Raw genomic sequence first — 24,909 nt, 5'->3', positions numbered from 1 at the left:
ATTATAAGATATGGGGTAGCTGGGGGGAGCACCTAATTGGATCAAAAAAGCAAGGAATCGAATTAACAACGTTGTTTTTAAAGCCGAGACCACTACAAAGTCTTCTTGTATTTGGGAAGAAAACTTCTGTAAGTGACAGGTATACGAAGTTACTTACCCGGTGGTATCCCGCACTTTATACCGCCACATAGTACGGCACGCACACTCACACTCTATTTGTGCCCTTACGACTTTGTTGCTCAATACAGCTTAGGCACTACATATTCCTCTATTGACTGACTACTTTTGATATGTCAGCTATCGATTCCGATCCAGAACAGGCTGAAATTGAGCTTGTGAATGGCTTTGGTGCAGATTCGTTGGAGTCTACCCCCGTTCCTCATGGAAGAAGAACGACCAAAAGATGGTCCTTCCACAACCATGGTAAACCTGTATTATTTGATAAATCAGGTGGAAATACCAAGAGAAGATTAAGTGATATTGATATGGTCCATAAAGAGATTGATCCTTTCCATATTAGCCCAGCCCAATTATATTCAACCGAGTCCGGAAGATTGTTCCATGCTGGTAAGATTTGTATAGTATTATGTGGACTTCCAGGAAGAGGTAAAACTCATTTGGCTGTATCCTTAACTCGTTATTTACGGTGGTTAGGAGTTAAAACACATTCCTTTCATTTGGGTAATTATAGAAGGGCCAAAGCAGAAGCAGATTTGGATTTTGAGTTATTCATGCCCAGAGTTGAAGATAATGCCTTTAGACAAAACATTGTAGGTGAATGCATTGATGACATCTTACACTTTTTTGAGAATGATAAGGGTCAAGTTGCAATTTATGATGCTGTTAATGCATTACCTGAACATCGATTGGAATTGAATGATAAGTTTGCTCAATTAAATATCCAAGCTTTATTCATTGAAAGTTTGGTCACTGAAGATCAAATTATTTCAAAGAATGTTGAACAAGCAGCACGGTCTTCACCAGATTATAAGAACTGGGATTATGCCAAAGCTTATAAGGATTATAGTGATCGGATTAAAGTATTAACACCATATTATTTGGAAATGGGCGATTTAGAAACGAAATTGAGCTACATTAAGTTTATTAATTTTGGTGAACGGATAGAATTACATAATTCCAATTATGGATACTTGATTCAAAAAGTTGTGTTTTATTTGATGAATTCTAGAATCAAATCTGGGTCAGTTTTCTTTGCCCGGTGCTATAAGAATGACTTGGACTTTTCATTTGATCCTCCATTGGATTCTGATGGTGATGTATATGCAAAGAATTTGACGGAAACAATTTTACGTTATATGAAAAAGCAAGGGAAACCCTTGTCATTAGTAAGTGATCGTAAGGACAAAGAAGCGTTGTCATTAGATCAACGTCATCCTACAGCTGGGGTTGACGGTACAAGTCACGACTCCTTTGTTGTATGGACTTCAGTGAAACAACGTACAATACAAGCCACCAAATACTTGAGTCAATATACTACCAACATCAGACATAGGATTCAATTGGCACAAAAGAATCCTGGTGTTGCCTTTGGAATGACCGAGGAAGAAATTAAAAAGGAGTTCCCCACCGATTATGAAAACTTTGTAAAGGATCCATACCATCATCGGTTTTCAAGAGCTGAATCTTACCATGATTTAGCCATTAAAATTGAACCTTTGATTTTGGAAATGGAACGTATGAGTGGAGACATTCTTATTATTGCAGATGAGACTGTACTTCGGGTATTCTATGGATATTTAATGTCTTGTAACTGCTACGACATTCCATCTTTGAACTTTGCAACCGATGAAATCATTGAGATTAAATTCAATGCTTACTATAATTCAGCTAAGGTTATTCCTATTAAAGACTTTAGCTCTTCAGCCAACGCTCTGGCTCTGGTATCACCTGAGTCGTTGTAAGGGGGATTCACTATTTATATACAAACTGCAGTATTTATTCTTGACTATCTCTGTGCGTAGTGTGTAGTGTGTACGTTTCATTGTAGTAGACTATGTGAGATCATAAAAGTGAGGGCAGTTAAAGTGAGATCGAATTTCTCACGCAACCATTTCCTACCATTACTTACCATTAACAGTTGGGAAGCCACGCATAGTAATGATAGACTTAGTACCGACAGCTATCTACAAGTATAAAGAGGAGACAGTAGAGTTAATTCCTGGTGAGGGACCTCATTCCACTGATGGGTCAACACAACAAATATCAGAGGTGGTGACTAACGCTGGAGGTATTGATAGAGATAAGCCAAGCGAACACAATGATACATCCTTAGGACATTTAAGAGCTAGATTGACTACTTTACATGATGAGATCAACATATTCTTGACATCCAGAATGAAAGGAGGGAATAGTGGTGATAGTGACGATGTTGAACGTAGAGTATTAGATGGTGATGATGATGATAATGAATCAGATGAAGTATAATTTATGTATTTATCAAACTTATATTATATAGTAGCATTATAGCTATTTACACCTTTCCAACTAGTTGTCTCATGTTATCAGCAGTCTTCTCTACTGTGGTCTCCAAATATACCTTCTTCTTCCCTAACCCACTCTTTGTTTCCTTGAATTGACTTTCATCAGCATCCATTTCCTTCAAGTAGCTTCCCGTAGGACGTCCAACAAACGCTTTACCAATTCCCTGCCATACAGTTTCATCTTTCTCACAATGTCTGGAGATTTGCTTTCTGGTATGCTCTATAAGTTTGAGATTGGTATCCACTCTGCCTAATTGGAGGTTGACAATAGACAACTCAGCTTGACTTTTATTCAACTGGTTGTCCATTTCCATCAATAGCTTTTGCATTGCCTTGTCCATGGTGATTATCACTGCAGTGGTGCTAACTATACTGCAAGGTACAAATATGTTCTTGAACTAGAATAATTAATTTTTCGCATGAAATGTAAGTGTTATTCTTCTACTCTTATTCTTCTTGTGCTTCTTGAACTTAGTGCTGACGATGCTTAGTGGTTTGAGAACAGTCTACAGACGGCCAGTTGTGGTCCGCAGCGGGTTGCTTATTTTGAAGGCAACCGCTACTACCCTGACTATACCCGTGGAACATAGTTTTGGTGATAAAACCATTGAGAACAATGAACAAACTGAGAGCAACAGGTTGTCGAAAACCATGACAAAGTTTTGGGAAAAGGTTGGAGTTAACCATAGTAAGGAAAAGGGTCATTATGAAATTCAATTGGATGGGAAAACATTAAAGACCCCAATGGGCCATCCGCTTTCCGTTCCTAGTAACCAAAAACAATTGGCTTATTTATTGGCTCATGAATGGGCCAATTTACCTGATTTGAAGGTGAAGACTCATCAGTTACCCCTTACTTCCTTAGCTGCTAGAACGGTTGACCTTAAACATAGTGCAGCAGATGCCGCTAATGGATCGGAAGAAGCTGCTGCCAAAATAGGTACTCCAGATGATATTAGATACAATTTACTCAGATATTTGGATACAGACACTTGTTTAATCATGGCTGCTAATGATGAATATAGTGGCAAACTCCGAAAGAAACAAGACGACTTATATTTACCATTGAAAAAGGAATTTGAAGATTTCTTTACTGAATATGCCAAAAGCCATTCTGACGAATTATTAGTACCTGAAGGTGGTGTGACATTGGAGCATCTTGATTGTGAAACTGATGGGCTTCGGGGTAATCAGCAAAGTCTTGCGACTCAAGCCATTGTATTACATTGGTTGAAATCCTTACCTTTAGCTCATTTGGTTGCACTTGAAAGAGCCGTTCTTACCTCCAAATCTTTTTTGGCTGGTGCTTCATTATTACGGTCTTCATGTTGTGATCCAACACTCTTGAAGGAACTTTACCAATTCAACAAAAACAGTCCAGAAGATTATTTCCATCGTACCGTGAGAGAGATTGTTGAAATGGCCAATTTGGAGACCATTTTCCAAACGGAAGAATGGGGTGAAGTGGAGGACACTCATGATGTAGATGCTGAAGATTGGTTAAGAAATCTTACTGCTGCTACTCTTATAACGAAATAACTGTATATAGACGGAACAAGATATAGACTTGTACTTTACAGCGTAATGGATGGTACAACAGTATGTACAAATGCATAGCATGTGCTGGCTGTACTCATTATTTGCTTAGTATGTACTCACTGTACTCAGTATACAATGTGTATGTACCCATTGTATACTACCTCCATCGTTATCATCACCAATCCTTTGTATACGTTTGCACAAGTGCGAAGCCACGAAAACATAAACTCCAATCCTGACCGTGTTCCATACAACCACCGGTATCCCTTTATTAATCTAACTACAGGACTACAAAATACCATCAACACCCTGCCTCTCTGCTATTAGTTGGAATAAGTCTGGGTCACATATACTGAAGCTTGAGTTAGTTCCCATATATATTCTTACCCCATTCCTTTAAAGCGTGCGTTGACGCGTTCACCAACCATGGAGGAGCCGAAACCGGAACCTGATGTCCCGATAAATACAAATGTCCCACGAAGGGTCAAAGTATACCTATTACAAGGAGATGATTGGCTAGATAACGGAACTGGCTATTGTTTTGGAGAAGTGGAACCAGAATCTAATCGACCCTATTTCATTGTAAGACATGAATTGGACCATGACGATATCATTCTTAAACTGTATTTGGAAGGAACAACTCAATATCAACGACAGCAAGAAAGCTTGATTGTATGGACAGATCATTCAGGAAAGGATTTAGCTCTTTCCTTCCAAGAGATTGAAGGTTGTGCTGATGTATGTGATTTCATAGTTAGAGCCCAACATTCAAAGCTTTCAGCAAATATTTCCTTATATTATGTGATTCCAGGTTCAGTAGATGGGGATGACATAACAGAATTGATTGCTGGCCCAATAAAATACCCTGAACTACCAACAATGTCAAATTTGGAAGAATGTTTAGATCTTATAAGGTCCGCTTCATCATCCCAATACGCCCGGAATTGCATTGTCAAATATCTTTTAGAGCAAGATTATTTTGATAAATTGGTTGGAATATTCAATCAATCGGAGTCGTCTCGTAAGATCACTAATTTGTTTCTATTGAATGAAATTGTTAGATCGCTATTCCAATATGGTGATCCCATTTTGGTAGAATCATTTGTGAGTCGAATTGATCGAATATACGGGATGGCTGGAATCTTGGAATACGATGCCGAAACACCGCATATGAAAACTTGCTACAGAGATCTTCTTGATAGGAAACTGTTCAAATTTGTCATCCCCATAGATGATGTAGAAATGTTCAAGAAGGACTTTTATCTCACCTTTATCAAAGATGTGGTCTTATCAAGATTCTTGGAAGATCAAGCATTCCACATTATCCAATCATTAATTTATACCAATCAAGTCAACATCATAGAGTACTTGGCCAAATCTGAACTAGTTAAGTACTTGATGAGTATGTATCAGGTACTGGACGGCTATACTAATGATGATGGTGTTCATGTTGAAACAAAACGTGATGGAATAAGAATGCTTCATCAATACGTACTCATAGCTAAATCACTACAGGGGAAACAAAGAATAGCTTTTTTTTCAGCATTAATCAAAGGAGGACTCTTTGATATGATAAATTTTGCATTGAATGATGATTTAAGTGAAATACGAATATTGGGAACAGAATTAATTGTGGTTATAATAGAACTGGATGTGTCCTTAGTTAATACTTTACATCACCCGGGTGAAGAAAGCGGTGACTTAATAATAGATGATGGGAATTGCAAGGAAATTGAAGAACCTGACCCAAACATACCCCGATGTAAGGGTGTTAATTTAAGGTTATCAGATGATATGACCTTGATTAAGATTTTTACCAAATTAATGAAACGAGATCAAAATCCAGGATTGAAAATCCAAGTTTTTGAAGCCCTAAGGATTCTTCTAGATCCTGAAACAGTTCAAGCACCTCTGTGGTGTGATTCTGAAAGATCTAATGATGATATTGTTACCGGAATTTTAAATGGGAAAGATGATACTGAAGAAGTCAACCATGGTGGTGTGAATACCAGCAATTATTTCAAGGCATTTTATGAACAGGTGGCACCTGAATTGTTTGAGAGTTTGATAAAACTCTCACAATCTAACGATTTAAGTCCAAGATTATTTCAAGATCATTTGCTTTTGCAACAGTTATGTGATTTGATAGTTTATTGCTGTGGTGAACATGATACACTTTTATCACGTCCATTCTTTTTGGTCAATGATATTGTACTTGGAGTTTCAAAGATTTTGATCAGCAAATGCAAGACAAGTTTGAAGTTGAGTGCAGTTAGGTGTATTCGATGTCTTGTGCTTTTGAATGATGACTTGTATTGTCAATATATCATCACCAAACCAGTGCTACACAACTTTTTCATATTCTTTCAAGAGGTGGTTCATCGAAACAACTTGGCCAATTCTTCATGTCTTGATTTCCTTGACACCATTGTCAAGAACTTTGATCCTTCCACAACTGCCCAAGCCAGTAAATACAACTACCATGCATTGGCACATTATATTTACCAGAATTATCATGAACTTTGTGAGACCGAGATCAGCTATGTTTCGACTGGCAAGACATTGATTCGGTTAGTTGAAGAAGCAAACTTTGTCCATAAGCAAGGTAACGACGAGCATGCACATATGGAAGATGACTCCTGTGACGATGATTCGGCTGATATGGAAGAAGAAGAAGAAGAAGAAGAAGAAGCAGAAAAAGAAGAAGAAGAGGAAGAAAAAGAAGAAGAAGAAGAAGAAGAAGAAGAAGAAGAAGTAGAAGCAGATGCAGAAGCAGATGCAGAAGGAGAAGAATTGGCTCAAGACACAATTAAAGTTTCAACACCTGGGAACTTACAACAAGAGAACGGAGGACCTCTCGACAGAAACAAGGAACAGGAACTGCCAAGGGTCACAATCCATTCAAGTAAGAAAATAAACTCTAACCATGCGCAACAACAACTACAGGCACTTAAAGCAAAACATATACTTGATGTTCCCATCTCTCTGGCTACAACATCCAACGGCACCACAACTTCATAGTGTGCCACACTTTTAATAACGAGCAACTTATTTATACGGCTTCATGTAATAATAACATCAATACAACCATTGTAATATGATCTACCCTCGTGATGAATGTAATCCAAAACGGGCACCTTTCCATATAAAGAGTGCACACGCTATTTCTCACTTTCTCAATTCTACTATGGCCATCATCTCCGTCTCCCTATGAGCTTAGTCCGACCAGTAACAATGTATGAGCTCACAATTAGGGAAAAGATAGATCTTATCACTGGTGGTGGGCTTTCCTTGTGCTAGCAATTGGTACTGTGTGGCGCTGATGCCAATTGTTTTAGGTCGGAACTCAAAGGTAGCTACTGCTTCTATTGAAGAGCTCTGAAAAATTATTCAAGACATAAGCATACTAAGTTATTAGGGAATTGATTTGCGAGATAAGACCAATGCGGCACTTGGAGAAGTTGGTTGTATTGATTATGTGATTGGTGGGAGTGCGGGTAACTTCCCAGTAGATTATCACCACATATCAGGTGACGGTTTCCGAACAGTTATTGATGTAGATACAAGGGCAATGGTTAATATGGCGACAAGCTGTTTGTCTCAATTGATAGTGAATAAAGGTTGTGCTTTTGAGTCCTTTGGCACATCGATTTGAGCTTCCCTTCACTACACACAGTATTCGGCAAATGGAAGACTTTAAAGATAAAATTTCATCAAGAGAAGTTAATTCAATATTCAAGAGCAATACATGATGATAATGAGCTTGAACTCTTAATTTCAGCGCTGAAATCTAACGTCACAACATTTTCTGAAACAATGGCTAGATATCCAATTAAACTAGCTGAAACATCAAAGGCTCTGAAGGTTTAAGTTGCCAATGAAAGGAACACTTTGGCGTCTATTAAGTACCTGCTATTGTTCCTCAGTGGCTGCAAAAGTTTGATACAAGGGAAACCACAAGAACCTTTGACCTCAGCGTTATCTGATCAGTCTCCGAAATTTGATACAATCTTTAACTAAGGTTTGCCTAAGCTAGGTTAACCTAAGCCTTATATGATAACATGAAATATCGTTAAAGATGTAATAGACTTTCTGCAGCACCTCTATACACTTTTCTTTCTACGGAGCTACCATTTGAGTCCGCACGAGCATAATATAAACTGCTTGTTTGGAAGGGCCACACTCTTATCGAGCTAAACAAAGACAAAGACACTTCTTCCATCTATCTTGGTCATCAACTCTTTATTGCAGCATGTCATTGGACCCCGAAGTTCGTAGAAAGCTTTTAGCTGCACAGAAGGTTGGCGGTAATAAGAAATGCATTGATTGTGGAGCAGCCAATCCTCAATGGTGTCTGCCTAAGTTTGGAATTTTCATTTGCCTTGAATGTGCTGGGATTCACCGTGGACTTGGGGTTCATATATCATTTGTTAGAAGTATTACTATGGATCTGTTTAAGCCCGATGAAGTATTGAAGTTGGAACGTGGTGGGAATGATCGGTTAAAGAGTTATTTTGAAGAGCATGGTGTTGATATGTCACTTCCTGCAAGACTTAAGTATGATAATTATGTTGCTGAAGATTATAAGCAGCTTATGGTTTGTGAAATTGAAGGAAGGGAGTTTGTTCCTGAAGATCATACTGGTCAAAAGTTACCTACAATTGGTGATGAGAATGTTCATTCTAATACTCCTTCTAGCTCTGGTACTGGAACTCCAACCACTATGCAATCATTTGGACTGAATCAACAAGATCCTTTACAATCTCGTCGTAGCACGGGAATCAACAGTCAACAAAAGGCTAAAAGTGAAGCCTATTTCGCTGAATTGGGTAACTTGAATGACCTGAGACCTGAACACTTGCCTCCATCTCAAGGAGGGAAATATGCTGGATTTGGTAATACACCCGTACCTCAAAAGGCCACTAGTGGAAGTGGGGGAGGTGGGTCTCTTAATGATCTTAGTGTGAACAATTTGCAAAGTGATCCTTGGGGAACCATCTCTAAAGGTTGGGGATTGTTTTCTTCTACTGTGGCTAAGTCCGTCAGTGAGGTCAATGAATCTGTGATTAAACCAGCTGTCAGCAAGATTCAAGAAGGTGACGTTGGCGTTGAAGCCAAGAAGGCTATGGCTCAGTTTGGACAAAAGATGCAACAAACAGGGAAATATGGCCAAGAAACCTTCCAGTCATTTACTAAAGATATGCAAGAGAATGGGTTAAGTAATTCCAAGTTCACTCTGTTGTTTGATGGGGGAAAGAAACCAGTCCAACCTGCTTTTGGAATTGAGAAACCTCTGCACAGGACTGATTTACAAGGTTTTAGTCTGCTGAATACTGAACTCGATAAGGCTATTCCTACTAAAGTTGTTCCTAATAGAACAACACCTGTTGCAAAGTCCACTTATCAACCCAAGAATATTTCTGAAAGTAAAGGTTTACTTGATGAAGATGATGGATGGGATGATTTTTAGTCGTAGTATACTTCGAATACGTGTATACGTTTATATCGTTGAATGATACATTTTAAAGAGCACTCTATAACATTTTTATTCTATATACCTTTACTCTTGCTTTGCTTTACCTCTAAGTGCTTCGTACTCATCGTACTCTTCTTTAAAGGTACGATAGTTGTGGTAATACAGGTCGCGCACGTACCAGAAACGAATCAAGGGCCACAGAAGAACCCAATCTATGAGCCCCAAGTCACGTGCCGCTTCAGTGATTGTAAAGTAGCCCAAACCAAGGACCAGTCCTAGTGACACTCCAACTATTACTTGTTCAATCGTATGATATAAGAGATACACTCTTGAGAACGCCACGGCACTTGCCATGGAAAACATCAAAACACACCCGAATATCTTCCATTGGCCCAGAAGACGTGGAACTCGATAGATGATAAGCAATGATGTGTACACCGATAGAAAGCCCATGAATTGCGAATGGGCCAGAGGCATCCCATATGTTAACCCCGAGTTAGCTCCGAAATCCTTATGGAAATCAGGTCTAGGCTGTCTAACAATCTCCTTGATGATCTTATTGGCCACTTCACCCATTAAATGACCTCCTACCATTATCACTGGTTGTATCTCTCTGGTAATGAGAAACCACAGAGTGTAGAACACCATCACGTAGACGGGTAAGAGGGACAAGTGAACACATGCAACAGAAACGAGATCTTGAGGATCATAAAGAATGTACGTATCATCAAAAGGTACAGGGGCGTATTCTGTCATATTCAGGACAACGAAGGAAGAAACGGATTGTGTGTTCGACTGTAGTATAATTGAATTGAAGTCTTCGCAGTGCGGTTCATTCGCGTATGGAACATTTTTCCACTGCAGTAGCATTTCATTCGAGTTAAACGGAGTACTTAAAACGCTTTTAACAATTACTCGACCTGACATTACGCTCCCTAGCGTTACGCTACGCTACGTCACGTTAAAATACAGCATATCACATCACATTACTAGATGTAGTCTGATCTTTATTAGTTTGGAGTGCACGGCTGCGAAATCGTTCCGTGTTGCGCTCCGGGCATGTATTAAGTCTCTGGTAGAGAAAGAGAGGATTGAGAAACCGTGGCATAAATGGTAGCAAAGAGTTAATTAGAGTAAATTGAACTATATATAGAGAAGAGAGAGAGGGTAGTAACCAGTGCAACACATATAAAATATCTATAAAGAAATTGCCAAGAAGAATGCAGGTGTCTATATATACGCCATTTGTAAAACGACATATAAAAATCACCAATTAGACATAAAATGTCAAAAGAAAAGAAGAATATCAAAGAGCCGTTTCAATAGTTGAAACTCCTTACCTAGCGACAGGACCCAACTATTAGAATTTTAGAAATGCACGGCCAATTTCTAGTTTAAACTAGAAGCTCGGCATCATGAAAATACGATTCTTTTTCAACCGTACTTATCAGGAATAAAATGGAGTGGACTTTTCGCTTATTGCAATTGGATTTGACGTTTCTGCAAATCACGAGCCCATCTGGCAGTATCCTTGGTTTGAGGACTGAAATCTGGGTTTCCTCTTGCCTTCTTAATGAATTCAGTTACCCAAGGTTGCAAATATGCTGCTCTGAATTCACCATAGGGGAAAATTTGAGCAATATCCCCTAAAATACCCACAGATGCCTTCATAACAGCATCAGTAGTACTTAAGTTGTAATCATTATTAACTTCCTCCAAAAATTGGAAAATAACTGGGATGAAATTCAGAATCATCGATGGATCTTCACTGGATGCACTAACTATACCCACATAACAATCCAAAACAGCCTCCTTCACAGACAAAACGTAATCAACCTCTTCAATTTGATTCTTCTCCACCCGCATGCTTGAAGCAGATACACATATGTTGACAACTGTCTCAACATAAGGTTGGAACGCAACTCCAATGGCATTTGCAATATCTCCAAAACATGATAAAATAGCTGGCTTCAATTCTCTCCTTATATTAGGATTGTTCAATGTTTCTCCCAAAAGTTGGAGAATTGTCTGTATGTATGGCAAAATCAATTTTCTCAACGATTGACTCAAGTCTGCAACTAAGCCAATAGCAGTGTCACAAGTAGGTGAGTCAATGTTCTGTAATGCCTTCACCAAATATGGTGAAAAGGTGCTCATATACTTGTCAAACCCAGCACCCGTGGCATCAGCGACTGCAGAAATTGCAATGAAAACATCTTCATCAATCAATGAATTCTCATCTTGAAGAGACAACAATTTAATAAAGATTTCCATCAATCTATCAGAAGCAGTTAATACTTCAGACTTCAATCGCCTAATAACGTTGGTCAACAATGCCAAAATATTTATTTGAACGTCTTCCAAATTTGTCTTATCATCAACAGAAACAACTTGTTCACGTATAGCAAACAGTTCCTGTAATCTGTTCATTACTTCTTGAGCAATGCTTTGGACTAATGGTAAAGTATCTTCTGCAGAGAAAATAACAAATGCAGATAACGCTTCATAAGCTGATGCTCTAGCACTATATTCATTATCTGGTCTGTTACTCAACGTGACCAACATTGGAATAAAGCCTTCGTAATATGGAGACATGATAGAGGTTGGAGAACCAGAACTATTCCCACATTTTTGTTCTAAAATGTTGATCAAAGCCCAACAACAGTTAGTCCAAACCTTTGGATGTTGATGCAAACCTACTGCTAAGCAATTCATAACTTGTGGTAAACTTGTCTCATCAAGACTATCAATGACAGTATCAGCAATTTTACCAATACACCATGCAACAGTTTCCTTGACATGTAAGGAATTATCATTGATCAAGTTCAAAATCGATTCCAAGGCTTGACCAACCATTGACACCAATGCATTATTGTCCGGACCATCCAAAATAGAACCGAATGCCATAACAGCAGCTTCTCTGTTTCTCCAACTTTCTTCACCATCAACTTTACCAATATTGGCACTGACATACTCCAAAGTTGGATTTAAAACGTAGTTACCAGTACATTGGGCAAACAATTGCAAACAAGCAGCAGCTGCCATAGCCACTGACCAATCGTCATCTTCTGGATCTTCATTTTGTCTTGTTAACAAAGTTAATAAGTTTGGTACAACATCATGAATTGCCACGGTAGCAAAGTTGAAATGATCCAAGTTCAAAGTTGGATATTCTTCCTTCTGAATGGCAATGTCCATTTCTTCCTCACAAACCGTTGACCAGAATTCAACAGCCATACAAGCAACCTTGTCATCAGAACTATGCATACCACTAACGGTCAATCCGTACAAAGCCTTTTCCATATAGACAGACATGTGTTTGTAGTATAATGTCATAATTTTGGATAAACAACCAAAGGCACTAGCTTGTAGTTCAGTCAGTTCAGCTTGAGTAGCTTCGCAAACAACTTGCATGATATAATTTCTTTCAGCTTCTACTTCGAAATTCTTCGTGATGAATTCTAGAGCATTAGCCAATGAGTTTAAAGCTGTTAATCTTACCGCAGTTGAAGGTTCCTTACTTTGAGCACCTTGAACAATAGTGATTAAGATACCATTTGATTGACTGATAATCTCTGGATTGGTAGGGTCTGCCACCTCACAGATATATCCAATTGTTAAAAGAGAAGCTTTCTTTGTGGATTCATTAGCTTCTGTACTGGTATTCTCAATTAAAGTGGGGATTAATTCATTCCATTCTTTTTTGGGCAATTCAATGTCACCGATTGCAGAAATCAATTGAGCAATTTGTCTCCCTACTTGTTCATTCTCATCATTTAATAATTCTAAAGATGCTCTTTTAACATTGGATTTGAGTTCAGAAGGTAAATGAATCCATCGTTGTTGATTTTCCAATTTCTTCTTCCCATCGTTGGCTACAAATTTATTCTTTAAAGTTAAAATAGCCAAGATCCGAACTTCAAATCTCACATGCTTGTTTATAATAGTCAGAAGAAGCAGCTCCACAAATTGATCAAACAGATTAGTGGCTAGCTGTTCCAATTGATATTCAGCAGAAGCTCTAACCTCGGGCGAAAACAACACCGCAGTCAAGTACTCTTCAACACTCATAGGTGGCAACTTTTCTTACTATGTAAATTCTGGATTGTTTAAGTCCGTCTTCTAAATCAAAAAAGATACCAGCCTTCAACGGTTTTGGTTATCGTGGTGGGTACCTGCCGTAGAAAAATGTCAACAATAGTAATCTGTCTCCCAGAATCTCCCACTAATCAGTCTCAGATACTTCTGTGGACTGAGCTGGTATCCAATTAGAACCTGAAGGATAGAGGATTCGGTGGTCAAAGCTCCCTTATGCGATGAAGTTTTTTGTTGATTTTCTTTTTCGCTTGCTTATGTAAAATAGTCCATTATATTACGTAAGCAACACAGTCTATTAAAGCATTTTCTGGAAGTTCTACTTTCTTGCTAGTAATATATAAGTAATAATTGCCTTATGTCTAACTAATACAGACATTGTTTAAGTCAAAGATTTATCTGATAAGAAGATGAATATATATTGAGTTAGCTGCTAGCGATTTTGTGCAAATCAGTCAAGGTTTCATCCTTACGAATAGTTGGACTGGGGATATCATTGTCATCTTCCTCTCCAATAGTAGCATTTTCATAATTAACAGATTCTGATGAAGGTCCAGTAGAACTTTGCTTTACCAATTCTTTCCGTTGTCTTTCATCTTCCAACCGCTTCAACAATGACTTTTCCTTAGCCTTCAATTCTTGTGCCTTCTTCTCTAATGCCGCAGCACGACTTGCCAATTCTTTAGCACTGGCCATTTCCATCTCTTCCAATTTATGTTGTCTTTCAACAATACGTTCGTGTCTAATAACATACGGCACAGTTTCTGAAATTTGTCTTAATTGGTTACGTTGAGGGGCAATCGAAAACCGTTTGAATGAAGCATTAGATTCTCCCTTATTATTACCATTACTGGCAGATATAGTTGAAAGTGATGATGAAAACGATTCGTTTTCCTTGGTATCAACATCAACCATTGATCTTGATTTCTTACTTGTACCACTAGTAGTTGTTTCCACAGATTCAGTATCGTTGGCAGTATTAAAACTCTTTTGTGAAGTAGTAGAAGTAACAGGTTGATGAGGAAGAGTTATATTAGCAATTTGAGCCAAATTACTTAACGATGGAATTGCACTTTCTTTAGCAAATGAACCGTTAGGGTAATCAGAAGTATCATGAAATTCATCCTCCTTTTCATCTTGATTTGTTGAACCAGTAACTTTAGTCAATCTCTCTGTTCTGTAGGTTTCATAAAGGAAATCATGAGTCAAATCCTTTAAATCTTGCAAATGACTTCCAAAAAGAACAGACTTTAACACAGGGAAGTCAGAGAAGGCAGGATTATTAACATCAATAAGCCCCCATGGATATTTTCTTGCCTTAATGACCTTTGATTCTCCAGACCGAGGATCAGTAATTTCGTATTCATCTTCACTTGATATTATAGCAAAAGGTACCAAATTACTCAAATATTTGCATTGTTCAATCAAATCAAAATCTTCATCTTCATCATAGTCTTCTATAAATGAATCAAACTGGAATATTGGAATGTTAAACTTTTCAATGTCTGTTCTGATCTGGGATTTGAATTGTTTCAATTCTTGTTGTGTAAAAGTATCAGCCTTCCCAATCACAGGAATAACGTTAACATATTTAGATAATTTTTTCATACAAGTAATATCGATTTCTCGTAAACCATGACCAGTTGGGGTAATAAAATATAACAAAACGTGAACTCTTGTATCTACGAATCTTGGGTTTCTTCTGATTCTTGTTTCTTCTGCTAATACCAAATCAAATTGCTGTTTAAGGTAATTTTCAATTTCAACAAAACAAATTTCATTATTTAAATTTTCTCCAAAACCTGGTGTATCAATCACTGTAAGTTGCAACTTAACATTATCATCATCAACCAATTCAACTTTGGTTTCAGTCAATGCTATACCAGGTTCTTCATTAGCTGTTTCAGGGTTGAATTCACTTCTGGTCAAGATAGCTGTATTGGGTAACGCTACGGACTTTGCGTTAGTGAATGAAATAGTCTTGGTATCAAGAGATCCACCAGCTTTAAAGTTAGAACTTTCAAAACGATGGTTTAAAACCTTTTTGTTAAGCAAACTATTAACAAATGTAGTTTTCCCAGTTCCCAGCTCACCAACTAACATAAAGGTAAACTTAATCCCCTTCTTAGCATCTTTTCTGTAGTTGATAATGGGAGAATCAGAAGCCATCAGAGGCGACTCATAAGTGTATGACATATCAGCCATACTGCAGCTTCTTTCTTATGTAGATCCACAATAGTAACAACGTTCGCTACACTATAATAATTGTCTGGGACCTTGTCGAAGTCAAACTTTAGGAAGACCGTGTCTTTGCCTTTGGCTGGTGTTTTGTTTGTTTGGAATCAGAGGACGTGTACTGAAATATTTACTCGAGACGGTCTTTTTGTGTCACGTGCCTCGGGGGTATACTGAAACATCTAGACCAGTAAAGGGGGAGGTCGGCAAAAGAGTTGTACTAAGTTGATGATAACAGTGTAGATGTTCCAATGTAAGAGTGTGCGTAGAAGTAAAAGAAGTAAAAACTCTTTGCATTGTTACGTTAGGAGTAACTACTGCTATTGGTATGTATGGTATAAGTGAATCAATACCCTCGGTAAATCCACCAATTACGAGGACAAAACCGACTTCATTACGAAAGTTCCGACCTAACCAGATACACCTTCACTTTATCACCTGTTTTATGTGTGTCTAAATGGAAACTAAACGTAATACAGATAGCTGTATTATCTGGTAGCTAAACTTAATATAATCATTCTCCATGTGGACCGCACTTTCAGCGAAAGCAGCTGCTCAATTGGACCGAGAACTCATGTCTACTGGAGCATTTTCCATTGACCAATTAATGGAGTTGGCAGGATTGGCCGTAGCAAAAGCCATTTACAAACAGTATCCTCCAGTAGCAGGAAACAAGAATGATGTAGTGTTCTTGATTGGTCCCGGGAATAATGGGGGTGATGGACTAGTTGCTGCTCGTCATTTGAAACTTTGGGGTGGATATGAACCAATTTTATATTACCCTAAACGGGTGACTTCCAATCAACTTTATACAAACTTATTGGTTCAATTACAAGACTTGAAGATTAGTCAAATTGGCGAATCAGAAATCAAAACCGTATTAAACCTGGAGTCTACAAAGCTTATTGTGGACGCTCTATTTGGGTTCTCCTTTAAACCTCCTATAAGACCTCCGTTCAATGAATTGATTGAGTTCCTTTCAACGAACAAATCAACGTTATCACCAATTGTGTCTGTTGATATTCCCTCTGGTTGGGATGTGGACAACGGTCCAGTAGGAGATCATGTGATCGTTCCAGATACGTTGGTGAGTCTTACTGCCCCTAAACCGTGTGCTAAGTTTTTGGGCGAGAAACCTCATTATTTGGGTGGGAGGTTTATTAATGAGAATATAGCTGAGAAGTACCAAATCGAGGACTTGATCAAGCTATATAAGAATGATGATTTGATTGTTAAGTTATAGTACAATGTATATATAATACGTTTATAATGACTGTGTATGAATTCTATTGATTTGTTATGAATAGTATGAAGCTGAAGAAAATGCTCTTTGGATCGACCGAGGTTACACTACGGCATGATTCTTTGCTCTGGAACGACGGAAGATACGCACCGTTTGGGGTCCTTGGGGTATATGAATCTGGTGTAATCGTCGTAATTACGATTAGTGTCTAATGGATATATGAATTCCTGTTTGGCAATTTCAAGTGTCATAGCCTTCTTGGCTTCCTTGAAACTAATACCAGAAGCAGATGATGAGGTAGATATCATTGAGTCTCTATTTTTGACAGAATTGGAGTGATTTGATTTGCGTTCTCGAATTGCTGATTTCAAAAATGGCTGTTTGGGAGGCGTTAGGTCTAAACGGTCATTATGATCTGAAAATAAACTATCATCACTAAAACTCGACTGATCATTGGAACGGGCATATGTGACGTAGTTGGGTGTCTTGCTATCGTTTGAAAGTTGCTTCCTGTGGCTAGTGGTAGTGGTAATAGTAGCATCATTCACATTATTGTTCATGACTTCAATGTAATCGGGGACTGGTGTCACTTCACGTACACTGGAATCTGCAGCACCAAACGCATTATTAATAAACAGTAGATAGGATGGAATGATGTCATCTTCTTCATGATCTGAAAGCGGAATAAATTCAGGTGATTCTGTACTGAAAATACCTTCAAGAGCTTCATCGTCATCACCATCTATAATTATATGTTTCAGTTTCTTAGGTGATAGACTGTGATCCCTTCTATTGTTGGTCGAATGCATTGTTTCATAGAAGTACTCTCCCTTCGGACTGGGAAGAGGATCAAACTTGTCTTCGTCAAAAAGTGGAGCTGAAATCTCAGGATTATGTCCCAATGAAGGAATCATAGATGACACAACCTTATCTCGTTGGGAAAATGGTGACTTCTTTTGCTTTGTAGATAACGGGATACCAACAACTGCAGGCAACTCCTTTATATGTAATGAAACTGATGGCAATTCCTTTTGAATAGGAGGCAACTTCTTTTCAGGTATAGGCTGAATTGAAGGTAATGGCTTGGAATCCAAGTGGTTTGAATTCAAAGGGGTTGACTTCAAAGGGTTCGAATTCTTCAAGATACTTGGTCCTGGCTGAGGAGCTGAAGCATAACGACGACCAGTTGCTGCTCCTGAGTTCACATTATTATGACTAAGTCTGTAGGGATGATTGACAGGAAAGTGTCTTGTTTTAGGCAACGATTTTAATTCGGGCTCTTGCCTGATATTTGATGATTTTGAAAGCATCAGATCATGAATAGAGGGCAAACTCTTATCCATATCATGAATAGAGGGCAAGCTTTTATCCATATCATAGTCATCATCAATATTAGGATTTGGATAATATGGTTCTTGAATCTTCAAAGTGGAAGCCTTAGATGCATTATACAGTTGAAGAGTTTCTCTAGAACCAACGCTTGTATTTGGTAAAGTCGATGTCAAATGGGTAGATGAGACAGTTGATTCGGTAGGAGGACACTCCCAAAGCTTTGTTGGTATATTTCCTTGATTAGAATCAACCTTATCATCATCATTAGTTGGATGATCTCTTCCACTAGGAAATGCATGCCAAAGAGGTCTTCTTCTTGGTGGGATGGAAGATTCACTCACATAGCCAGTGGAATCTTCTTGTATGTTTTTATTGTTATTCTTATCGGAATCAATATTTAAAGAAGGTAATTCTTTATCCAAATGCAAAGTTTTAGCCCGTTGTTCCATAAGTGTTGTCCACGGAATGTTTTCTTTAACGGGCTTTATGGTGTTAGGGTCTGTATTTTGATAAGGTAAAGCATCGAATTTGGGATTTGAATCATCATCATTTGAACCACCCTGAAGTAATGATTTAGAAAACCATCTGCTTCTTCTCTTTTCAGATTTGGGAATAGTTGAAGGTGCAATTGCAGTAGCAGCTAATGATTGCTTGGCAGAGGAAAGAAACTCTGGCATACTGACGATTCTAGAGTTTCTTTTAGGGGGGATAGTAGCAAGTCCCTTCACACCATTGGAGGTTATTCTATCTCTTGGAAGGGTACTTGGTATATCTTGTAAGGGTACCTTTTGTTCTTTGAAATCCAGGGCAATTCTTCGAACTGATATGCTATCGAATCTGAACAAGTTTTGGGTATTTTCAGGCTCGTCAAGAACCATACTTCTTGGTCTCAGTCTTCCGAAACCCATAATAATATATGACTATCTGAATGACTTTATATGGATGAACTTGAATGAGCTTTATATGCTCATGAAACGGCTAACAGAAGGAATATATACGAGAGTAGAGAAATACAGCCATTGCCTACGTTTATATGTTCAGCTTTGGTACCTTTATAATCTTAAGATGCATGTTTCAAATCTTATTGTATCCTGTCTATCATAGATTGTTTTCCACCAGCGTCATTACAAAGAAGTGCTGGTGATCACCTTCTTTTGTCAACCAGCCATTCGCACAATAGCCAATAGACTGTACACAAGTGTGAAGTATACTATTAGCGATCAAATCCTGTAATGATACACTCTTCTGGAAGTTAAAGTTATGACGCAAAGAATGTTGTTAAGCTAAGAATAGTGGTGGACACCAGTTGTTATACAAAAGCACCTAGATACGCTGCAGGTGCACCACGCTTGAAGTTGAAAATACCCCAATTAGTATGGTGATCCTTTAGCAATAGTAACGGTACATTGGATGCCATAGAAATAGCAATAGCAATAGAGATGCGATGCTAGAGCAATAGTAGGATCAATAGCATGCATTGTCCTTGATCATAATTACGAGTGACTGTCATCATGTTTATTCAGTGATATTGTTTCCTACATCTTTATATATACTAGTGTGATTTTGTGTAACAAGATACCCACTACCACTGAAGCGGTGGATTAACTCCGCTAACGGTATCCAACAGTATTATATGGGGCTAGTTTAACAACTATGAACTTTGACCATTTGGCTCAGATAAAACATAGAGTTTGGGAAGGTACAATAAATGTCCGAGTCGTTCTTGAATATACGCCTAATGTGTCATCTGAATCATCATCAGGTTCACCATCTCCTTCTGGCGCAGATACGGAATCGTTACTAAGTGTCAAGGAGTTTCTTATATCTGTTTACCGTAACTCATATGTTCCCACGTTCCTTCCCTTATTGGTTGAATACTTTTCCGTATATGTTGAAGGTCTAGCTACTATCCCTGTGTGGTTGGAATATGACGAGACCCCATTGAAATGGAACTTACCAGTTGGAGTGCTATATGATACGCTTACTTTACCAGAGACGAACAGAAGGGAAGATTCCAATATATGGACTCTTCATCTTAGGTTCAAGGACCAATACCCTAAAACAACCATCATTCCGTTCATCTATACTGTAACAGATGATGATAATGATAGTTCAGTAATCGACTATGCGAAATCACTCCATGAATTGATGGTGAATCAACTCAAACAATCATGTTTTGTCATGAATGGAACAGCTAAACCCATGCTTAATTTGAGCAAAGAAGATAGCACTAAACTATGGGAATCCATTGAAAACCATAATCTAGCACATTATAATCAAGTCAACAAACGAATATGTCCTTTAGATACTTCATTGCTACTTAGAGTTCCAGTTAAGGTATATATTCCTGGTTTGGGTCAAACGATTCAACACCCAGTTTCTCCCTTCAACGTCAATGGAACACCATCTACCTTACGGAACGTTATAGAGGCTAACATCCCACAACTTAACCAAGTTCCAGATAAAAAATTGACGGCATTGATTCATGGAATCATAGTGGATGATATGCTAGATACCCCGGTGATTCAGTTTTGGGATTTATTCAAGTACATGGATAATTTCTTACATATAGTGGTATTCTAGGTTGACTAATGTACATATTAATGAGCTGATCTTAATTGGCTTCGAAAACAGCTTGTAACCAATTACGGTACATTTTCAATTGCTTCTTTCTGTTCACAAGCAATCTCCTATCTGTACCAATTTTTTCTTCTTTAAATGGACCTTCCACCGTAAAAATAGTTCGTAATTCTTCCTCGGTGAAAAAATAAACTCTAGTACCATCACCTCTGATGTAAAAGTTATCATCTAATAATCTGTTCTTTTTGAATCTAACTTGTGCTAAATCGTATCTTCCGTAATCTCTAAAAAGAATCTTTCCTCCTGGTTTTAAAATCTTGGATAAGTTATTTATAGCATGGGCCCATTGATCAGGATGTAAAGCACTGAAAACAAATATCATAATCACGAAATCCGCTGAATTAGGTTCCATATCTTCAGGTAAATTCCCTTCTGGATTGGCTAAATCCCAAACTGAAGAATAGGCTATTTTCTTAGCATGACTTTCAGTAAAAACTGGATTTGCTTTAACCAAATCCACAGCTACTTTGGAATAATCAGATGCAAATATCTTTAAATTAGGGTTCTTGTTCTGTTCTAAAACAGGGAAAAAGGTGTTCCCAGCACCACATCCAATTTCAAAAATCACAGTAGGTTCAGTATATTCTTCACCAGTAACCTCATATAATTGAGGGAACTCTATTTGTAACCACTTTCTATCTTTGAAAAAGTTTTCTCTATTATTCTTGTAGAAGATATCCCAATATTTGGCTGGGTTTGCGTTGTACATTTGCTTATCAAAGTCTTTCACTGGATGATCGTATTGTTTCTCAATCAACTTTTTCATCTCTTCAACTTGTTCTTCGCCCCATTCAACATGGTCCCATGCGTTATGATTGAATACATCATTCTCATCCTTTAAGTACCGTTCACCAAAGGTAAAGGGAGAATCCTTTCCAATTCTAGTATCTGAAGTATCTCTGCCTATACGAGCATCCAAAGAAGGCTTAGCAATGGTCTCCTCTTGTGATTGACTCCGTATATCCTCCAGCGCCACAGTCATCTTGTGTGTGTTGAACCGGAAGTTTGTCAAGTTTTCAATGGCACTTCATAAGCTGAACTCATCTCGATTGTGGTTTTGATACCCATTGATATTCGGACGTTATATGCCGGAAATTCCAATTTATACCAACGAAGCTTCTGAGTCAAATAGTTGCTAGAAGACACAGGTTGGAGTCATTAGGGTCAAGGAAAACGAGAATAGTGTTCTTCCACTGAAAAAACTAAGAGGGAGCAGTCTCCAATTTCCATTTCAATCGGTTACTTTGTTTTCTGTGGTTTCACGCGTACAAGACCTTTTTAATTTTGTAGCCTTATAACTTAAGTCAAGTTCTTTGAACTCTGGAAGGAAGCAAGATGAATCAACTAGAGTCTTACGGCTTATTTTACTTGGCTAACTCACGAATTTTCGAGTCAAATAAATTGTTCTTGATGGGCATTTCTAAGGAATAGAATGGATCTTTCATCACGTAATCCGAGTATGTCACATATATATTGTGGAAAATCTCTTTGGCCAAGTCAAACTGTCTGTTCAATTCACCTTTATTGATTTTCAGATTTAAAGATGCAACATTATGAACAATAGGATTTGGTGATGTAATTAGAATAAACTTTATCCCTGTTAACGATTGAAACACATACACGTTGAATAGATCTGTTTCGATACTTCGAAGTCCCGTGTTGTTGGTATTGGGATTATTCCATCGTCCATTGACAACGTCATTATTAATGGTGGAGTCTCGAACAGATATACTTGAACTAAATGTAGCTGATGATTCAATGGGGATTTCTTTCTCTCCGCCAAAGGGTTTACTCGATGGTTCAAATTCTGTAGGCTTAAGTTTGGAAGCAATGGCATGGACACCATGTATAGTTCCTGCTAGAACCAAGTAATCATTGGCTGAAAGCTTGTTCAAACCAGGGTTGATATCATTCTGATAAATCAACCCTCCGGCCTTGTTCAAAATATATATCGCATAAACTTTCATTCCCTATATTATTGATAATAAATCTCTCCGATACTCCCTGATATCAACGACCAACAAGAGAAGCCAACTGATGAGACTGTATGAATGGTATTAAAAAAGAATGTAGTGGTATTATTAGCTTTGATTCGGAAAAACATTGGGGATCTTAGATACAAAAAAACATCCCCACCAGGATTCGAACCTGGAATCTTTCGGTTCGTAGCCGAACGCCTTAACCATTGGGCCATGAGGATGTTATAAAAACTAATGTCACTTTGATGAAATAGAGGGTACAAAATGTAATTCCTGTTTATATATAGGAACTAGTTACCGCCTGCGAGACGGTGGTATGGGCTCACACTGGCAGTGGTACGTCGGATCTCATTGAAATAGTATTAGTATTCCCATGGTCTTATGCCATAGGGCTATATAGATTTGATGTATGTTTGATATCAAAAAAAAAAAAAAAAATTGTTACAAATGATAAGTACCTTACTGGAAAATGGCACGATTGGAACACTTACAGTGATTGGCTTGCTTTTATTAAAGCAGTATCACCTCAGAGTCGTCTAATGAAGTTGCTACTTAAACTTCACCAAATTAGCTGCGAATAATGGTAATTTGATTATTCAAAGTTGAAGCGAGTTCATAGAGATAGAAAAGAGAGATAACATTACCCTTTAAGCTAAGAATAATTTATGTTACTGTATTGTAGTATCTGAATCGCTTCATTTCATTTCAATAATTTCCAATATTTTCATGAAGGCTTCTTCTGTTCAAGCAGTTTGAAGATTGTCGTAATTATTTCCACTCGAAGAAAGCCCCCTAAGCTAAGCAAAATGATCTCACTTATCATGACTACGCAAATGCAATCATTCGCATATATACGAGTTGTACACAAGTTTTAGCATAGCCAACGCTGATGTAACGCAGGCCAAACGACGTACCCCATTTAAACGAGAAAAATGAGCTAATCGTTGAATTCCGATACCAGCGTCAGCAGAACTCTATACTAGTAGAAAGATGTTCCGTGATTTTCGGTGCTTGAGAGTCATGTCGGATTTTGGAACATATTGAGGAAAAGGTCGGACGTCCGGCATACAATCCAAGGATATTCAAAAGCATATAGAATCATATTTCTTAGATCGGTTTATCCCGAACCACGATTCCAAATAATAGTTTGATGAGATAACTTAGGATGTGGGGGTTTGTGTTTCGAAATAGTCATCAACGAAGGTAAAAAAGGTAGTCTTAGTGCTTCAACAATAGTGTGGGATTACTGAATCAATCATAGCAACCCCTAAAATTGTATCGTCCTATTTATTTTATGTGAAACTGTTTATTTTGTCTCATTTTTAATTATTAGCAGATTCTACTTCCTCTTTACTATTCGGAGATAACCAGTTTGGAGAAAGCATCATCTGTCATATTCCGTTCGTATAGGCCAAAATCCGAAGTACTATTACGAAAGACTCTCTTTCGGAACATCTCCGTATTTTGTTTCTTTGAGTATACATAGTTGACGACGCATGATTACTTACTAGTTTGCACGTTTTCTTATAATCTCATAAGTCTTGTATAGGAATAAGCTGAAGCACTTCAAAACATGACTTCTTGCTTGTAGATCGTATGACTTAGGCGAGATTCAGCTCATTGGTATGTACACGATCGGCGGAGGGCGGAACAACAGCCTCACGCTATTATTCGTAGCAACACACCGCAGAGTACCCAAACTAGGCACGGCTAACCTTCAGTGATAAACGAAATACCATTATAGTGGATGTAGACAATGGTTTAAGCCAATGTAAGAGATCATTCTTGTTGACAAATCATTGGTGTAGAAATAGTACAGCCTTTTTTGATTTATACCTTTTTAGATTTGACCATATTGACCACCACCAA

At 38.0% G+C, this 24,909-nt stretch overlaps 14 protein-coding genes and 1 non-coding gene across 15 annotated transcripts; 7 read left to right on the top strand and 8 right to left on the bottom strand.

Annotated features, from left to right (window-relative positions):
- Nucleotides 1-290: 290 nt before the first annotated feature.
- KQ657_000034 (bifunctional fructose-2,6-bisphosphate 2-phosphatase/6-phosphofructo-2-kinase) lies at nt 291-1,922 on the top strand (the record flags this gene model as incomplete). The annotated part of the gene is made up of 1 exon (XM_043190895.1): nt 291-1,922. The coding sequence occupies one exon, from the start codon at nt 291-293 to the stop codon at nt 1,920-1,922; it is 1,632 nt and encodes a 543-aa protein (XP_043051572.1).
- A 196-nt stretch (nt 1,923-2,118) lies between these two features.
- Nucleotides 2,119-2,445, top strand: GON7 (chromatin DNA-binding EKC/KEOPS complex subunit; the record flags this gene model as incomplete). The annotated part of the gene is made up of 1 exon (XM_043190894.1): nt 2,119-2,445. One exon carries the CDS (start codon nt 2,119-2,121, stop codon nt 2,443-2,445), a length of 327 nt encoding a protein of 108 aa, XP_043051571.1.
- A 46-nt stretch (nt 2,446-2,491) lies between these two features.
- KQ657_000032 (prefolding complex chaperone subunit) lies at nt 2,492-2,842 on the bottom strand (the record flags this gene model as incomplete). Its single annotated transcript, XM_043190893.1, has 1 exon — nt 2,492-2,842. One exon carries the CDS (start codon nt 2,840-2,842, stop codon nt 2,492-2,494), a length of 351 nt encoding a protein of 116 aa, XP_043051570.1.
- Nucleotides 2,843-2,984: 142 nt separating this feature from the next.
- ATP12 (ATP synthase complex assembly protein) lies at nt 2,985-4,040 on the top strand (the record flags this gene model as incomplete). Its single annotated transcript, XM_043190892.1, has 1 exon — nt 2,985-4,040. The coding sequence occupies one exon, from the start codon at nt 2,985-2,987 to the stop codon at nt 4,038-4,040; it is 1,056 nt and encodes a 351-aa protein (XP_043051569.1).
- A 426-nt stretch (nt 4,041-4,466) lies between these two features.
- On the top strand, nt 4,467-7,061 carry PSY2 (Psy2p; the record flags this gene model as incomplete). The annotated part of the gene is made up of 1 exon (XM_043190891.1): nt 4,467-7,061. One exon carries the CDS (start codon nt 4,467-4,469, stop codon nt 7,059-7,061), a length of 2,595 nt encoding a protein of 864 aa, XP_043051568.1.
- A 1,231-nt stretch (nt 7,062-8,292) lies between these two features.
- AGE3 (Age3p) lies at nt 8,293-9,510 on the top strand (the record flags this gene model as incomplete). The annotated part of the gene is made up of 1 exon (XM_043190890.1): nt 8,293-9,510. The coding sequence occupies one exon, from the start codon at nt 8,293-8,295 to the stop codon at nt 9,508-9,510; it is 1,218 nt and encodes a 405-aa protein (XP_043051567.1).
- Nucleotides 9,511-9,600: 90 nt separating this feature from the next.
- On the bottom strand, nt 9,601-10,110 carry CWH8 (Cwh8p; the record flags this gene model as incomplete). Its single annotated transcript, XM_043190889.1, has 1 exon — nt 9,601-10,110. The coding sequence occupies one exon, from the start codon at nt 10,108-10,110 to the stop codon at nt 9,601-9,603; it is 510 nt and encodes a 169-aa protein (XP_043051566.1).
- Nucleotides 10,111-10,992: 882 nt separating this feature from the next.
- KAP95 (karyopherin beta) lies at nt 10,993-13,587 on the bottom strand (the record flags this gene model as incomplete). The annotated part of the gene is made up of 1 exon (XM_043190888.1): nt 10,993-13,587. The coding sequence occupies one exon, from the start codon at nt 13,585-13,587 to the stop codon at nt 10,993-10,995; it is 2,595 nt and encodes an 864-aa protein (XP_043051565.1).
- Nucleotides 13,588-14,037: 450 nt separating this feature from the next.
- Nucleotides 14,038-15,816, bottom strand: SEP7 (septin; the record flags this gene model as incomplete). The annotated part of the gene is made up of 1 exon (XM_043190887.1): nt 14,038-15,816. The coding sequence occupies one exon, from the start codon at nt 15,814-15,816 to the stop codon at nt 14,038-14,040; it is 1,779 nt and encodes a 592-aa protein (XP_043051564.1).
- A 553-nt stretch (nt 15,817-16,369) lies between these two features.
- On the top strand, nt 16,370-17,089 carry KQ657_000025 (NADHX epimerase; the record flags this gene model as incomplete). Its single annotated transcript, XM_043190886.1, has 1 exon — nt 16,370-17,089. The coding sequence occupies one exon, from the start codon at nt 16,370-16,372 to the stop codon at nt 17,087-17,089; it is 720 nt and encodes a 239-aa protein (XP_043051563.1).
- Nucleotides 17,090-17,196: 107 nt separating this feature from the next.
- Nucleotides 17,197-19,329, bottom strand: KQ657_000024 (uncharacterized protein; the record flags this gene model as incomplete). Its single annotated transcript, XM_043190885.1, has 1 exon — nt 17,197-19,329. The coding sequence occupies one exon, from the start codon at nt 19,327-19,329 to the stop codon at nt 17,197-17,199; it is 2,133 nt and encodes a 710-aa protein (XP_043051562.1).
- Nucleotides 19,330-20,074: 745 nt separating this feature from the next.
- Nucleotides 20,075-21,004, top strand: ATG5 (uncharacterized protein; the record flags this gene model as incomplete). Its single annotated transcript, XM_043190884.1, has 1 exon — nt 20,075-21,004. The coding sequence occupies one exon, from the start codon at nt 20,075-20,077 to the stop codon at nt 21,002-21,004; it is 930 nt and encodes a 309-aa protein (XP_043051561.1).
- A 31-nt stretch (nt 21,005-21,035) lies between these two features.
- On the bottom strand, nt 21,036-22,043 carry ABP140 (Abp140p; the record flags this gene model as incomplete). The annotated part of the gene is made up of 1 exon (XM_043190883.1): nt 21,036-22,043. One exon carries the CDS (start codon nt 22,041-22,043, stop codon nt 21,036-21,038), a length of 1,008 nt encoding a protein of 335 aa, XP_043051560.1.
- Nucleotides 22,044-22,425: 382 nt separating this feature from the next.
- On the bottom strand, nt 22,426-23,028 carry TRAPPC4 (TRAPP subunit; the record flags this gene model as incomplete). The annotated part of the gene is made up of 1 exon (XM_043190882.1): nt 22,426-23,028. The coding sequence occupies one exon, from the start codon at nt 23,026-23,028 to the stop codon at nt 22,426-22,428; it is 603 nt and encodes a 200-aa protein (XP_043051559.1).
- Nucleotides 23,029-23,188: 160 nt separating this feature from the next.
- KQ657_000020 lies at nt 23,189-23,261 on the bottom strand. The gene has a single exon. It is a non-coding gene; the product is annotated as a tRNA-Arg (tRNA).
- Between the last annotated feature and the right edge of the window lie 1,648 nt (nt 23,262-24,909).

This window comes from Scheffersomyces spartinae, assembly GCF_019049425.1.
Source record: "Scheffersomyces spartinae strain ARV_011 chromosome Unknown scaffold_1, whole genome shotgun sequence".
NCBI lineage: Eukaryota > Fungi > Ascomycota > Pichiomycetes > Serinales > Debaryomycetaceae > Lizanozyma > Lizanozyma spartinae.
The sequence above is the reverse complement of the archived record's forward strand: the minus strand, read 5'-3'. Positions and strand labels throughout refer to the sequence as shown.